General features: G+C 40.7%; 1 protein-coding gene across 1 annotated transcript; it reads left to right on the forward strand.

The window, feature by feature from the left end:
• The first annotated feature begins 705 nt into the window (after positions 1–705).
• Positions 706–10,512, forward strand: TAGAP (T cell activation RhoGTPase activating protein). The gene is made up of 10 exons (XM_026018728.2): positions 706–884; positions 1,486–1,569; positions 1,657–1,710; positions 2,017–2,083; positions 4,142–4,308; positions 4,969–5,130; positions 5,574–5,683; positions 7,107–7,302; positions 7,684–7,798; positions 8,417–10,512. The coding sequence occupies exons 2-10, from the start codon at positions 1,543–1,545 to the stop codon at positions 9,685–9,687; spliced, it is 2,169 nt and encodes a 722-aa protein (XP_025874513.1). The 5' UTR covers positions 706–884; positions 1,486–1,542; the 3' UTR covers positions 9,688–10,512.
• The last annotated feature ends 3,335 nt before the right edge of the window (positions 10,513–13,847 follow it).

The following is a 13,847-nucleotide window of genomic DNA, read 5'->3' on the forward strand; positions in this document are numbered from 1 at the left end:
TGAGTCATTTTATATACAGCCTTTTAAATACAGAAAAGACCAAAGATTTTCTCATATCCAGAAGGATCCACATATGAAATTCACCATCTCCTTTCTACCTGAAATTGGTCTGATCAAAGGAATTTTTGGTTTTCCTTCCGTGTCAGGATTAGAGATGGTCTAACCACAAATTAAGTATTAACAATTTTGACTAAGAGTTAGGGAAAGAAGGGGGTGGTTAATATGTTGGCAGTTGGCTTTAGTGGACTCTTCCTAATTTCAAAGGAAAGTGATGGGGACATTTCTCAAATAAGGCAGCATGTCTGGACTTCTTACAGGAACAGCATCCCGCACCCAAAGGGTGCCAGTCAATGTCTGGTGACTGATGAACAGAGTAGATGGTGGGTGGAAGGGAGACAGCACCCAAACAGGATACAAAACAAGCACACCTGAAATCACCACTTTACAAAATAAAATTATGTTTATTACAGAATAACACAATTTCTTATTCATACATCCCACCTGTGACATTAATCAGAGCCTTCACCTATGGGCCATATGTCATCTTTTCCACCCTTAGTAGTTTATAGATTTTTTTTTTTTTTTTTTACTTTGAAGTGTTAGAAAAAGAACCAGAGCTGCCCTAAAAGGAATGAGGAAGTGAGAGCTCCCCAGTGTCTGGCTGGCTATGTCTGGGTGACAACCCATGATGTTCTTTCCGGTCTCAGTAATATTCTGAATTTCCACCTGCCCGCCCCCTCTCGTTTATAATGCAGAACACGTGAAGTTAGAGCAGTTCAGTCTTCCTCTACCGGTGGATTAGTAGGAGCAGAGTGTTTCACTGTTTCTCCCATTTTGCACGGTTCCCTGGAGATAAGAGAACGCTGGCTGGAGGCTCCCCGAGGGTAAGTACCATAAAATAACACAACTGGGAAATTAGCTAGCTAGCAAATCACTGGTCTTTGAGAGCACCTCCAAGAGAAAACAGCTGTACCCCTAAACATGCAGCAAATAAGGTTATAAAGACTCTGAGCCCTGAAAGCTCTCCTTCAGTGTGAAGCCTGCACTCTTTTAGTAAAGGAATTCTGTCAATATTAACTTTGTTTTATGTTTACTGCAAGTAGCATCCTGAATATAAGTTCTTTTTTTTTCCTCTGGGGGTAAGAGGAGCTAATCCTTGCAGAGCACATAATACAGTACCTGACACATATAAGCTCCCCCCACCCAACCCCGAAAACATTAGTTATCGTGTGATTGTTAGATTATCTCTTGATGGGATGGCACTAGATGAATAACAAAGTTCGGCATGGTGAAGATATCAGGTTTAAATAATTTAGAAATAAGTGTGTTCAGGTGCTGTTCTTAATAGCCGAAGACATCTGGTAACATATCACAGACTTTAAGTGAAAATTTTTCTAATAGTTTCAGACTTTGTGTTTTGGCACTGAAATTGGCCAATTTATCATGTGTCTCCCTCCTCCCTCTCTCCCATACGACTTCTCACAGGCAGAGCCAAGGCCCCACGGGAGCAAAATTCATCCCTGGACAGTCAGCTCAACTCTAATGAAGTTGATAAGCAGCTGCAATGTTGTACGTACCCCTCTTATATAACATAATTCATAGTTTCCAGGGTAAGAGTCAAACGATCTTTACCTAATTTAATTTTTTCTCTTTCAGTCAAAAACACTAAATGCCAATAATATGGAGACACTGATTGAATGTCAGTCAGAGGTGAGAGCAATTTTAAAAACTTTTCATCTGCACAATAAGAACATGGAAAACTTTGTTTTCATGGAATATTTTCAATTATGTAATTATCAGCGTAGAAAATTAACATCCTAAGTGTAGCTCATTAAAAACATTAATTGGGACCTTATATGATGATAATCAAGACTTTATTATTGATTCTAGAAGTTAGAAAAAAATCATTGGATTTGACTAATTTTTAATATGAGTAAAATGTTCTAAGTGTATTTTGTGAGGAAAGACTGGGTAGATCTCTTCAATCATTTTTAACTAAAATAAATATTTTTTTAGGGTGATATCAAGGAACATCCTCTGTTGGCATCATGTGAGAGTGAAGATAACATTTGCCAGCTAATTGGTGAGTTTTGAAAACATACTGGTCTTTTATGTAAATGATAACAGCAAATGTTCTTGGTTTACAAAACCACAGTACTTTACTCTACTAGGAATTCTTTTTTTTTAGTGTTCTTTTAAAGACCGCAGAACATTAACACTTAAATGGCAGGCAGACTCTAGCCCTGTGGGCACCAGGTCTCTGACAGAACAGATCCTCTACAGCCAACCCTCCAGTTCTCTGAGGAGTTTTTGGTGGGGTCAGATCTCTGAGCCACTTCTGTTTTGTCCATTAAAGCAGGCATACATATGAAAAAGAGTTCCTTCTCCCTTTCTTCCTTCTCTCTCATGAAGAATGAATGTAGGAACCCATGAGGCAATTGTTCCTGATCTCAAATTCCCAAGAATCCTACTGTTCACTCTTCACTGTTTCCATAATATATGTCTTATTACATAACCGCGACCCAGTTCTCCCAAACTTTAAGGACAAGCCACGTCTCTCTGCATCCTCTTCCACTTGCTAGGGTAGAAACACACAGCAATGCACTTAGAAAATACAGCTTTGGGGGATCCCTGGGTGGCTCAGCGGTTTAGGGCCTGCCTCTGGCCCAGGGTGTGATCCTAGAGTCCCGGGATCAAGTCCCACATCAGGCTCCCTACATGAAACTTGCTTCTCCCTCTGCCTGTGTCTCTGCCTCTCTCTCTCTCTCTCTCTCTGTCTCTCATGAATAAATAAATTCTTAAAAAAAAAAAAAAGAAAGAAAGAAAGAAAAAAGAAAATACAGCTTTGATATTTAGGGGGAAATAAGGCAAATAAAGGGAGAATAAAAAAAAAATAAGGACACATGTGAGATGCGATGCCCCTTGCACACACTTGTTCAGGGTTTTGCAAAGATAGAACCTCTTGCTCATGTTTTACTGATAATTCCCAACTGCCCGGTCTCGCTGCAAGCCTTCACACAGGAATTTGTGTCAGCCTTGTCCTCCAGCAGCCACCGGGGAAATCCTGAAGGAGGCTGCAGACTGACCGGTGTAGCTCCCCCTAGTGGCTGCTTGGTGCTAGTGCGGCTGCAAAGGCGTACTGGTTGGCCCCGCTAAGGACCTCCAGGATGATCCTGAGCAAGATTCTATTCTCTTCTGTGGCTCAATAATATTCTGCTGTGTTTATAGACATCTTCTTTATTCATTCATCTACCAATGAACTCTTCGATTGCTTCCAAATCTTGGCTATTGTAAATAATGCTGCAATAATCATAGTGGTGCATATAATTTTTTGAATTGTTTCCTTTTTCTTTGGCTAAAACCTAGCAGTAAAATTACTGGATCATATAGTATTTCTATTTTTATTTTTTGAGGAAACCCCATGCTGTTTCCTATCGTCACTGAAACTAATGTAATATTCTATGTCAACTATACTTCAGTTTAAAAAAAAAAAAAAGATCTTGAGCAAGTTACTTCCTCTCCTTTTAAGTTTTGTTTTCTCCATCAAAGGAGAAAATTAAAATCTATTTTGCAACAGAATACCTACCACAGTTATTAAGGTCAGTATATTGAGATGGTTGTTTGTGATCGGCTCAGCTAGGTTTTGCTGATTTTCTGCAAACAGCCACTAAAGAGTAAAAACAGGAAAGGTGGAGACTTTGAGGAACCTTGGTGTTGATATTTAGGGGCTGGTTGCTCCGGTAACCATGAACCATATTTTTGGGTTCATTTTTGTAGATTAAAATTCACACCCTGGGATCCCTGGGTGGCGCAGCGGTTTGGCGCCTGCCTTTGGCCCAGGGCGCGATCCTGGAGACACGGGATGGAATCCCACGTCGGGCTCCCGGTGCATGGAGCCTGTTTCTCCCTCTGCCTGTGTCTCTGCCTCTCTCTCTCTCTCTGTGACTATCATAAATAAATAAAAATTAAAATAAAATAAAATTCACACCCTTTGCTTTCTCGGTTTTTTAAAATTATCTGTCCCCCACCCCCATGGCATACCATGGGTGACATTATGTGGGTGATACTACCCATTGTCGTATATGGATCTTTATTAATAAGTTAATCTAATTTTTCTCTTGCCTTATTTTCTTGGCTGCAGAAATTAAGAAGAGAAAGAAGGTGTTGTCTTGGCCATTTCTCATGAGAAGGCTTTCTACTGTGTCAGATTTTCCCGGGGCTTCAGAACCAGAATTGAAAGTGCCACTATTTGATCAGCCCTTGTCAATCATCTGTGGTGAGGACGACACACTCCCCAGACCCATTCAGGTAGGTGTGCGTGTACTCCGAAACCTGCTTCAGGTTTTTGTCAGATGTGAAAAATCCCTGGGAGCTCTAAATATCATTCTCATGCTAAACTCGCTGGGGCCAATCCAGTTTTTTTCCACTTTTGGAAATGGTGTTTCCACATATGAGTGCAGTCAGGAGACTACCTGGCTGCTGACAGTCTAGAAATTAATTATGCTTGCTCTCCATCCCTCCATCCTCCTGATTTCATGGAGTTAAGAGTGCTAAAAATGTGTAGCTTCTGAAAAGTCATGATCAGAAATCCAGTGTTTATATGGAATGACTTGAAAGGAGAGAGGCCTGAAATAATTTTAGAATGTACAAAATTAGAACTTTCCCAAGTTACCTCCTCTTAGAAAAACAGCAGAGTTGAGGGAAACAGTTGATAGAAATGGGGCTATAAAAAATGGCATTCATGATCTCTTGTTAAGACCATGTTGAAAAAAAAAAAAAAAGACCATGTTGGTATCATGGAGAACTAACTTTTATGGAGAGGATGCTCTATGATGGATGAAGTTTGCCACTATTCCTATGCACCATTTTAATACCTAAGCATAGAATTTTCATGTAGTAGTAGCAGCACATGGTTTCATATTCAAAGTAAGGGTAACCTTTTCCTATTCATACCTCTCTTTCCAACAGGATATTCTCACTATTCTGTGCCTTAAAGGACCTTCCACCGAAGGGATATTCAGGAAAGCAGCCAATGAGAAAGCCCGCAAAGAGCTAAAGGAAGATCTCAACTCGGGAGGCATGGTAGATCTGAAAAGTCTCCCCGTGCACCTCCTGGCTGCAATCTTTAAGGTGAGTTAATAGCATTGCTACCAAATAATCTCCAGTGATATTAAGTCTCAGAAAATAAGAAATGGCTCTTCTCCCAACAAATCAAAGTAAACTGACCTTGGAGTTTAAGTTTTTTTAGTTAAGCCTTTTATCTTCTTATATAAACACTTCTGTGTCTCTGATCTCAGATTCCAACAGAAAATGATACATTCAATTCTGATGAGGAAATGCCAAGTCCATGCCTATTAAGCTGGTAGCATCTCAGATGATGGCCTTACTCTGTCCGTTGTTAGCAAGTTGCTGAGAGAGATTTCCCTAGAGCAGTCAAATGCAGGAAGGAAGGGGGTGCAGCCTATGGTAGGATGATCAGAGGGCCCCTGAGCTGGACCAGACAAGGGGAAGACAAAGATGCCAGCACATTATATAATGTAACCAGGCCAAACCATTCACTTTTCATCCTCCAGGATTTCCTCAGAAGCATCCCACTTAAGCTACTTTCATGTGACCTGTTTGAAGAATGGATGGACGCCCTGGAGAAGCAGAATGAGGAGGATAGAATTGAGGCCCTGAAACAGTAAGTGGCCAGAGTCATTGCCAGGGCCCAGGCCCCCGTGGTTTCCATCTTTTGATCTTCACACAATTCCCTGAGTGTTTCAGGAAAATTGAAGTGTCTAGGGAATCAGAGTGGAATTATTTGTCTACTCCCAGAATAAAAATTATGAGGTACCCTGGACATTCCTTTTAAAGTAGTTTTAGCCAAATGAAAGGAAACACTTTTTCAGAGTAGAAAGTAAATTTCAATAGTCACAAATTCCAAGAGGTGAAGGAGTATAAAAATATAAGTAGTTCAAGAAGATATGAGACAAAAACCATAGATGAAAGACTCAAAACAGGCTAAATTGCCAAGTGTAGGAATTTGAGGTTAACCTAATAGATGTGTGTTCTGCAAGGCAAAAACTCCCTCATAAAGCATCCCTTAAAGCATCGTGGAACAATCTGGAAAGGATTGTTTTCATCATAAAATTCCACAGCATATTTCATGTCTTAAAATTAATCAAAATGAAAAAAAAATAATCAAAATGAAAACTATATAAAAACAAATTCCAAAGACAACAAAAACCAATTACATTTGTAAATGACCTGCAACCTTTCAGCAACTAGACAATCTCAAACACCTGACTTCAACATATCAGCATTTTTGCTGGATGCAAGTCTATTAGGATTGTTCTACATGGCTAAATACTTACAATGAACAGTTTATTGAATTAAGGCATTAGAGTATCTGTCCCAAATTGAAAATCCTAAGATTACTGCAAGTTTCTTCTTAAAGACATAAAGTTCTTTCATAATACCAACTTCTTATGAGAAGTGAAAACGGCCGCTATATTAGATCACCATTGCATATTTTGAAAAAGTGAGGCTTCACACATCTCTTTTTTTTTTTTTTTTTTATCATTAGTACCAATGTTCCTGATCAAGTGCTGACTTGACCGTATTTATGAACATGCCCTTAGAAACTGATTTCTTCTCCATAAAGATTTCATAGAATGGTATAAAAATGGGTCATTTTTGTGGGATGATCACAGATCAAGAAAGGCAAATGATTGTGCTCCCAAAATATCAGTCTTGCAATTTTAGAAAGACATTCTGTGTGGCTACACAAGTTGCTCTACAAAACAGTTTTCAAAATGTATTCCACAATGGAGTTTGTTACAGAAGTTAAAGATTCCTAATTTAAGATCTATACAAACAACAGGCCCTGTATTGTTGTCCTAATTATAAAGACCAGTGTCTTAGGTCTTTAAGATCTCATGGTTAACCAGTTTCATTCCACATCAATTGCCACTGGAAGTGTCTGAATGAACATTTCACCATCTTACCAGTAAGAATGTACCTTCCTCATTTTGAAGGCAGTCTGCGTTAGGCAGAAATTTTCAACTTACTCCACTAAAACCATTAGCCTCCTCTAAAATCAGCTTCCCTGAACCTCATTCCAGGGTTGCAGAGAAGCTCCCGCGGCCCAACCTCCTGCTGCTCAAGCACTTGATCTCCGTGCTCTATCTGATCAGCAAAAACTCCGAGATCAATAAGATGGATGCCAGCAATCTAGCTATCTGCATCGGACCCAACATGCTGACCCGAGAGAATGACCAACACCTGTCTTTCGAAGCCCAGAAAGACTTGAACAACAAGGTTTGTTCCAGTCTACTTCTGAGAAACTCCCAATTTATAGAAAAGCCCTTTGGTTGGGTTGGGTTTTGTTGTGTTTTTGTTTTTTTCATTTATGCATTGCACTCTGTCAGTAGTTTGGGAAACTGCTTATTTACATGAAAATTTTAGTTACTTTAGAGGTCTTTTTTTTTTTTTAGTTCTCTAAAAATGCATGTCTCAAAAATAACTTTAATATATATGACTTTTACCCATTTTCTGTATGCCGTTTCCAAACACATAAAGATCTCTCGTTTGGCACATCCCTAACAGCAGACCCTCATTATATCCCCATTCTCTTCCCTCTTCCTTTAAAGAAAACTCAAAATGCCTTTAGGCTGATGACTTGCCTATTCTTCCTCACAGGTTAAGTCACTGGTGGAGTTCCTCATTGAAAACTGCTTGGAAATATTTGGGAAGAACATTCCCACACACCCCAGTACTGCTTCTGATGACTCTCTGGAACACACCGACAGTTCAGGTACAAAATGTGCTCTCGAATGATTATGATCATGGAGGGAAGTTCATGCCAGTCTGCCAGTCCATGCCAGTAACATAAAGTATCTCTGGTATTTGAAGCAGAAGTCACCTGCACAAGTCACCAAACCAAATCCACAGGACACCATTAACATGGAAACTTGCTCTCAAATTTTCCCACAGTCTCCTCATTCTGCTGACACTCATTCAGCTTCCTTCTGAATCAGGAAGAACTGCCAATTTCACTAAGTTAGCTTTAGTTAGAGGGTTGTTTCCACGCAGTGGGACATGGGTCCATTATAATGGAACGGATCCAACAAAAGAGCCATCCGAAAGATTAATTTTTAAATTTAAGATCAATAAATGTTCAGTGAAACATTGTTCTCTTTTCTCGTTCTCATTCTCTCGCTCATGTTTCCTTTTCCTACTTCTCTTCCACACCTTCTCTCTAACTAAGAAACAAAATTTTAATGTGACAAATTTCTTTCACATCAAGTCCCAGAGTAGCTTCACCAGAGTCCCTAGCACTATACTTGATACAAGTGGGGTGAATTGTACTATATATAGTTTATTTTTCAAAGAAACTGAATCAGAAACTCAACTATCCCTTCACTTCCTCTAGACCTGTCAATGCTGCAGAATGACTCAGCCTATGACAGCAATGATCCTGACGTGGAATCCAGCGGTGCCACTGGCTCCCCAAACAGGAAGCCCCAGGTGCCCTTGGAGACGGCTGCCAGCTGGGAGTCCAGAGGCCCACAGCTTGCTTGGGAGTTGAGCCCGGAGCCCATTGTCAGCACCATAGCCGGGCTGAAAAACTTCAGTGAACCAGACAGGAGCTACTCAGAGCCCAGCATGTCTTCCTCACAAGAGAGCCTGGAGAGCCAGAAAACACACCAAAAACTAACACGGAGTGAGGATGACTTCACCATGGCTCAGGCAGGGGCTCATTTGGAAAGTGAGGAGGCTGAAGACCCATTTCCAGAGGAGGTGTTTCCTGCAGTTGAAGGCAAAATCCAAAGGCCACAGGACCTGAAGGTGAAGAACTCAACTCAGGGTTTGGTGTCACTATGGGGACTAATGCCCAAAGCCACCTCCAGTGGCTCTCTGGATGCTTCCTCTGACAGCTCACCCATGGCTTCTCCTTCCAGTCCTAAAAGAAATTTCTTCACAAGACATCAGTCTTTCACAAAGACAGAGAAAAGTAAGCCCAACAGAGAAATCAAAAAACACTCCATGTCATTCTCCTTTGCCTCTCACAAAAGAGTGCTTACCAAAACCCCTAGTTGCGTGTCTGTGAAATCCAAAGGCTTTACCAGAGACCAAGTAAAGAAAGGTTTTAAAAAAGAAAGTCAGCTTGCTGGGCGAATCATTCAGGAAAACTTGTCTGAAATCCAGGGCCAAACTGCTCTAGACTTTAGCTCCAGATCCTATGCCCTCTCAGTCGAGGATGTGTTCCAGCAAGTGGACCAGAGAAGCCCTGGAAGTCCGCCATCTTATGAAGAGGCCATTAGGTGCCAGGCATTGGACCTCTCGGCCTATGGGGGCCAAACAGTTGGTAGCATGAGGGCTAGAATGCTCAGCCAGGACACTGAACTACCACCTCTCCTACCTTTTCGTCATGGAGGGAATTCAAGAAATATAGGCAGTGAAGAGCCACTTGACGGGCACAGACTATCTCCCAGGACTGAGAGTTGGGAACAGAGCAGGACTGTCCATGCTTCTGCAGAAACAATAGGACAAGTGACTGTTACAAGGAGACCAGAATTGTACCGCCTAAGAACTCTATCTGAATCAAAACAGAAGAGTAGGCTGGACCACCTAGTGCAGCAATGTAGTCAGCCGGTCTTTGAGGCTGACCAACTCCAGTATGCTAAAGAATCCTACATTTAGGAAAGCAGACTAGACACTATGACATGGCTTGTGGTATCTCTGTAAATGTAGGACTGTATAAAGAACTGCTTTAGAATTTGTTTTCTAAAAAGTCATGAATAAGCTCCATTCAAGAAATTGTGTAGAGCCCTCCTCAAGGGGGCTAGCTGCACAAGGGCACTCAGGCAGTGTCTGCGCCTGCCTAAATTTGTGCAACATGTAGCAAGTGTATAAAATGTACTAGAGGCAAGGTATCAGGTGCAAAGATGTCTACATGAGTATGTGAATATTTGTTTGTGAACTTGTGGTCAACAGCATTGCTGTTCTCTGCCTCCTGGGCACTTTTCTATGTGTTCAAAGTGTTCAAAAATAATTTTTCTTCTACTTTTATGTTGCCTCAAATCTCATGCCATTTTTCATATTTTCCACAAACCCCATTTAGAGGAAAATGTTTAAATCTCTGTTAGAACTTTATGTTCATAAGCAGCTTTGTGATAACTACTTACCATGGTAAGAAAAAGGAGCAGACTGCAAGGAATAGACTTCAGTGTTTGGAGTTATCAAAGGCATTACAGACTCCAGTAATTGAAAAGGCCACCGTTAAAATTTATGAAAAATACTTAAACAAATATGTCCTTTCAACCATCTCATTTTCAATTTGGATAGATTAGCAAAAATGCATTACATCAATATTAACTGATTTATAGCACTTTGAGTTTCTTCGTGGCTCAGTATGTCTTCTCCAACAGTGTAGAGGAAATTACTTTATATGCATTGGGGATCATATATAGAATTTCAATGTAATCTCACTACAATAAATTGCCTTCCTTGTTTCAAAGTAAAAAATGTTTATTCTTTACTGATATGTTGCCGTTTCTCCCTTGATTAATAGAAACCCAAGAAAAGCACTCACACATTGCTTCATTCATGATCCCAGGGTCCTGGGACTGAGTCCCACATCAAGCTTCCTGCTCAGTGGGACTTCTCCCACTCCCTCTGCCCATCCCCCCCACTCATGCACGCGTGCATGCTCTCTCTCTCTCTCAAACAAATAAATAAAACCTTTAAAAATGGTTAAAAAATAGTATGCAAAGACAGGGTAATATAGCCAATATTTGTTTGTTTATGAATTAAACTCTTCAGTACCTTTACAAACCTAATTTTTATGATGTTCAGGTTGCTTATTCATAAACACAATGGTAAAATATTTGTCATATATTTGAACTTTAATGTTCAATGACTAAGATATTTAACTAGGACCTTAGAGATACTTCTATTTTCCTTATTTTTATCAACTTCTTTCATAAAACACTGTTTTTTATTTGTTCAAGAAATATTTTTGCATTGGCCAATCACTGGATGGCAAAGGCCTATTGTTCTTTTCAAAAGAGATTTATTGGTAATGTGGTACAAAGTTAAAATATAACCCAGATTCTTCAAGGTAGCATGCTCAGACCTCATGTCATTAGAAATAGTTTATTAAGCACACCAAAAGTGTGCAAATTTCAAGGGGTAGACACTCCCCTCTGACGACTAACTTCAAAAAAAGCAATCCTTTTCCAGAGTTGGACACAAAATAGTAATTGTTACAATTTTTAGCATCTACCATGTGCCAACCACTGTTCTAAGTATTTCAGGACTAAAATAAGCATAGCGACTTCCTATTCAGAGTCAGAATTCTCATCAATAAATAACTAAGACTTAGAAGCCTCCAATCTATTCTACTTTACCACTGACCTGACCTCTGTGGGACCCAACTCAGATCATGATAACTTGTCCTAGATTTCCTTATTTTAAGGAAGTCTGAAAGTCTTCGACCTATTACATATAAGTAGTTGCTGGCAAACATTTATGAGCTTCTTGCAGTCAAGCAAATGTCATTAATGTTGCTGTATTTGAATAGCGGAAGAAAAGTTATGGTGACTATTTCAAATATTGCTGAGTGGTCTTCCCACATCTCTCCATGGAGTCCATTGGCTTTTAGGATTGCCCTGGTTGCCAAGCCCATCAGTTGGCTAGGACTACCATAACAAAATATCAAACAAGTAACTTAATCTATAGAAATGTATTGTCTCACAGTTCTGGAGGCTAGAACTGAAATCAAGGTATCAGCAAGTTGGTTCTTTATGAGGGTTGCAAGGGAAGCATCTGTTCCAGGCTTCTGTCCTTGCTCATACACAGGCATCACTCTGGGTCTCTACATTGTCTTCCCTCTATGTATATCCATCCCTAAAATTCCCTTTCTTGAGGGACACCACCAGTTATATTGGATGAGGGCTCTAATGATCCATTTTACCTCCCTATAGTCACATTCTGAGATACTATGAGTTAGGACTACAACAAGTGAATGGGGGCTGGGGAAGGACACAATTCAACCCTTACACCAAGTTTCACAGAATAGTACTTCATGAGACCTTCATAATGCCAACAATTCTTTTTTTTGTGGGATGCCAACAATTTTTAATACTTCACCATAACCAGAGGGCCCAAGCTTATGGTAAGATTTGGATATTAAAATGATGCTCTAGTGAAGGACCCAGGAACACCAGAGTTCTTATCCTCCATGGACCTCCTAAGGACCACACATCACAAATAGGCCTGACACCCCAATGCAAGGTATATGGTAACATCAGTTTGGAAGTCAAAGGCTAAGTAGGGTCTTCGACCTAAATCCATGTCCAATCTCTAGCCTCTGAGCCACTAGGACTCCCCAGCATCCATGCATTACTTCCTGGGCCAAGTTTAAAAGGGACCCTGGCCCTCTTCCCGAATGAAAGATGAAAAAGCACATTCAATGTGCCCACTGGTAAAAACCCAGCATTCACTGCCCTGGAATCTGACTGAACAGACTAGAATTTCTTCCTCTTAGGAAAGATAGGGAATTTTCTCTCCTATAAAGAGGGAGAGAAATGGCCACTGCCACCTCCCACATGATAGATACCCTGTGATTACCTGTGAAGATGTGCTGTGTCCATCCCCACCCCAACACCACTCAGGATGTGGTCCAGGATGTGGTCTTGTGGATGTTAACCAAGGTTGGGTGCTTATGCTAGAGTTCAGCCAAATTGCAATCACTTTCAGAATCTAGCAAATACGATACCTGTGTTACATGGGGCCCCCAAGCAGGTGAAGTGGCAGCCATGGCCTGTGTGCTAATAAATAATAGTTAGTGGCCACAGTGCTTCCCATGACCATAGATGAGAATGCCGAGAGCAATAAACACTATTTATCCTAATGCACTATTAAGCAATAAATTCTAGCTGCATTTTCCTGATTGTGATCTCACTGGAAGGACCGCCATGCCCTTCCTCTTGAAGGGTCAAGTAGACAGAAACCCACATCAGATGGGATCTCACATATTTTGAGTTTCTTTTTTAATTGAATTATGTAAGATCTTAACTCTTTATCTGCAAAGGGAGAACCACTGAGGAATAAACTATAAACATTTTGCTAGAGATAGAAGTGAATCACTTTTTTGGGCCATATTTTAAATCATCTACTCCAGAGTACAAAGTAAATGTGAAGGAGGAAAAATTGGTGGGATGAAGTGCTGCCCTCCTCTACTATAGACTACAAAAAGGAGCCCCTGGGAGACAGCAAACCTGCAGAGTGCAAAGTCTTGCCAGAAAAAGGAAATGCAGAATGATACCATCTCTGTAGGAAAGGAAAGACACTGTGTTGGCACAAGGGTACATGACCCAGTTCACAGGGCCTGAGTCCACACCCCAAATGGCCTACCAAGATCAGGTACTAAACTTGTCTGAGCCTCAGTTTCTTCATCTGTAAAATGAGAGTAATCACAACACATCAGTTATGGGATGCATGTAATAGAAAATCAAGATAACAGAGTCTTAAACAAGAAGAGGGTTGTGTTCTCCATTACCAAAGAGCAGGGCAACTGGGTGGTTCAGTTGGCTAAATGTCTGCTTTTGGCTCAAGTCATGATCTCAGGGTACTGGGACCAAGTCCCACATTGGGATCCCTGTTCAGCAGGGAGTCTCTTTCTCCCTCTCCCTCTGCTCCTCCCCCCTGCTTATGCTTGCTCCCTCTGTCTCTCAAATAAATAAATGAAATCTTGAAGAAGAAAAGAAGAAAGAAGAAAGAAGAAAGAAGACAGAAGGAGGAGGAGGAGGAGGAGGAGCGGGGTAGGGGAAGACAGGCAGTCCAGGGCTGGCATGGCA

The sequence above is a fragment of the Vulpes vulpes genome, chromosome 1 (genome assembly GCF_048418805.1).
Source record: "Vulpes vulpes isolate BD-2025 chromosome 1, VulVul3, whole genome shotgun sequence".
In the NCBI taxonomy this organism is placed as follows: Eukaryota; Metazoa; Chordata; class Mammalia; order Carnivora; family Canidae; genus Vulpes; species Vulpes vulpes.

What these genes read in the sequence shown, in the direction of transcription:
- TAGAP (XM_026018728.2), top strand. Translation starts at nt 1,543, where the DNA reads ATGAAGTTGATAAGCAGCTGCAATGTT. An exon ending in TGATTGAATGTCAGTCAGAG is followed by an intron (nt 1,711 to 2,016) that starts GTGAGAGCAATT and finishes ATATTTTTTTAG; the next exon opens with GGTGATATCAAGGAACATCC. An exon ending in GGAACACACCGACAGTTCAG is followed by an intron (nt 7,799 to 8,416) that starts GTACAAAATGTG and finishes CACTTCCTCTAG; the next exon opens with ACCTGTCAATGCTGCAGAAT.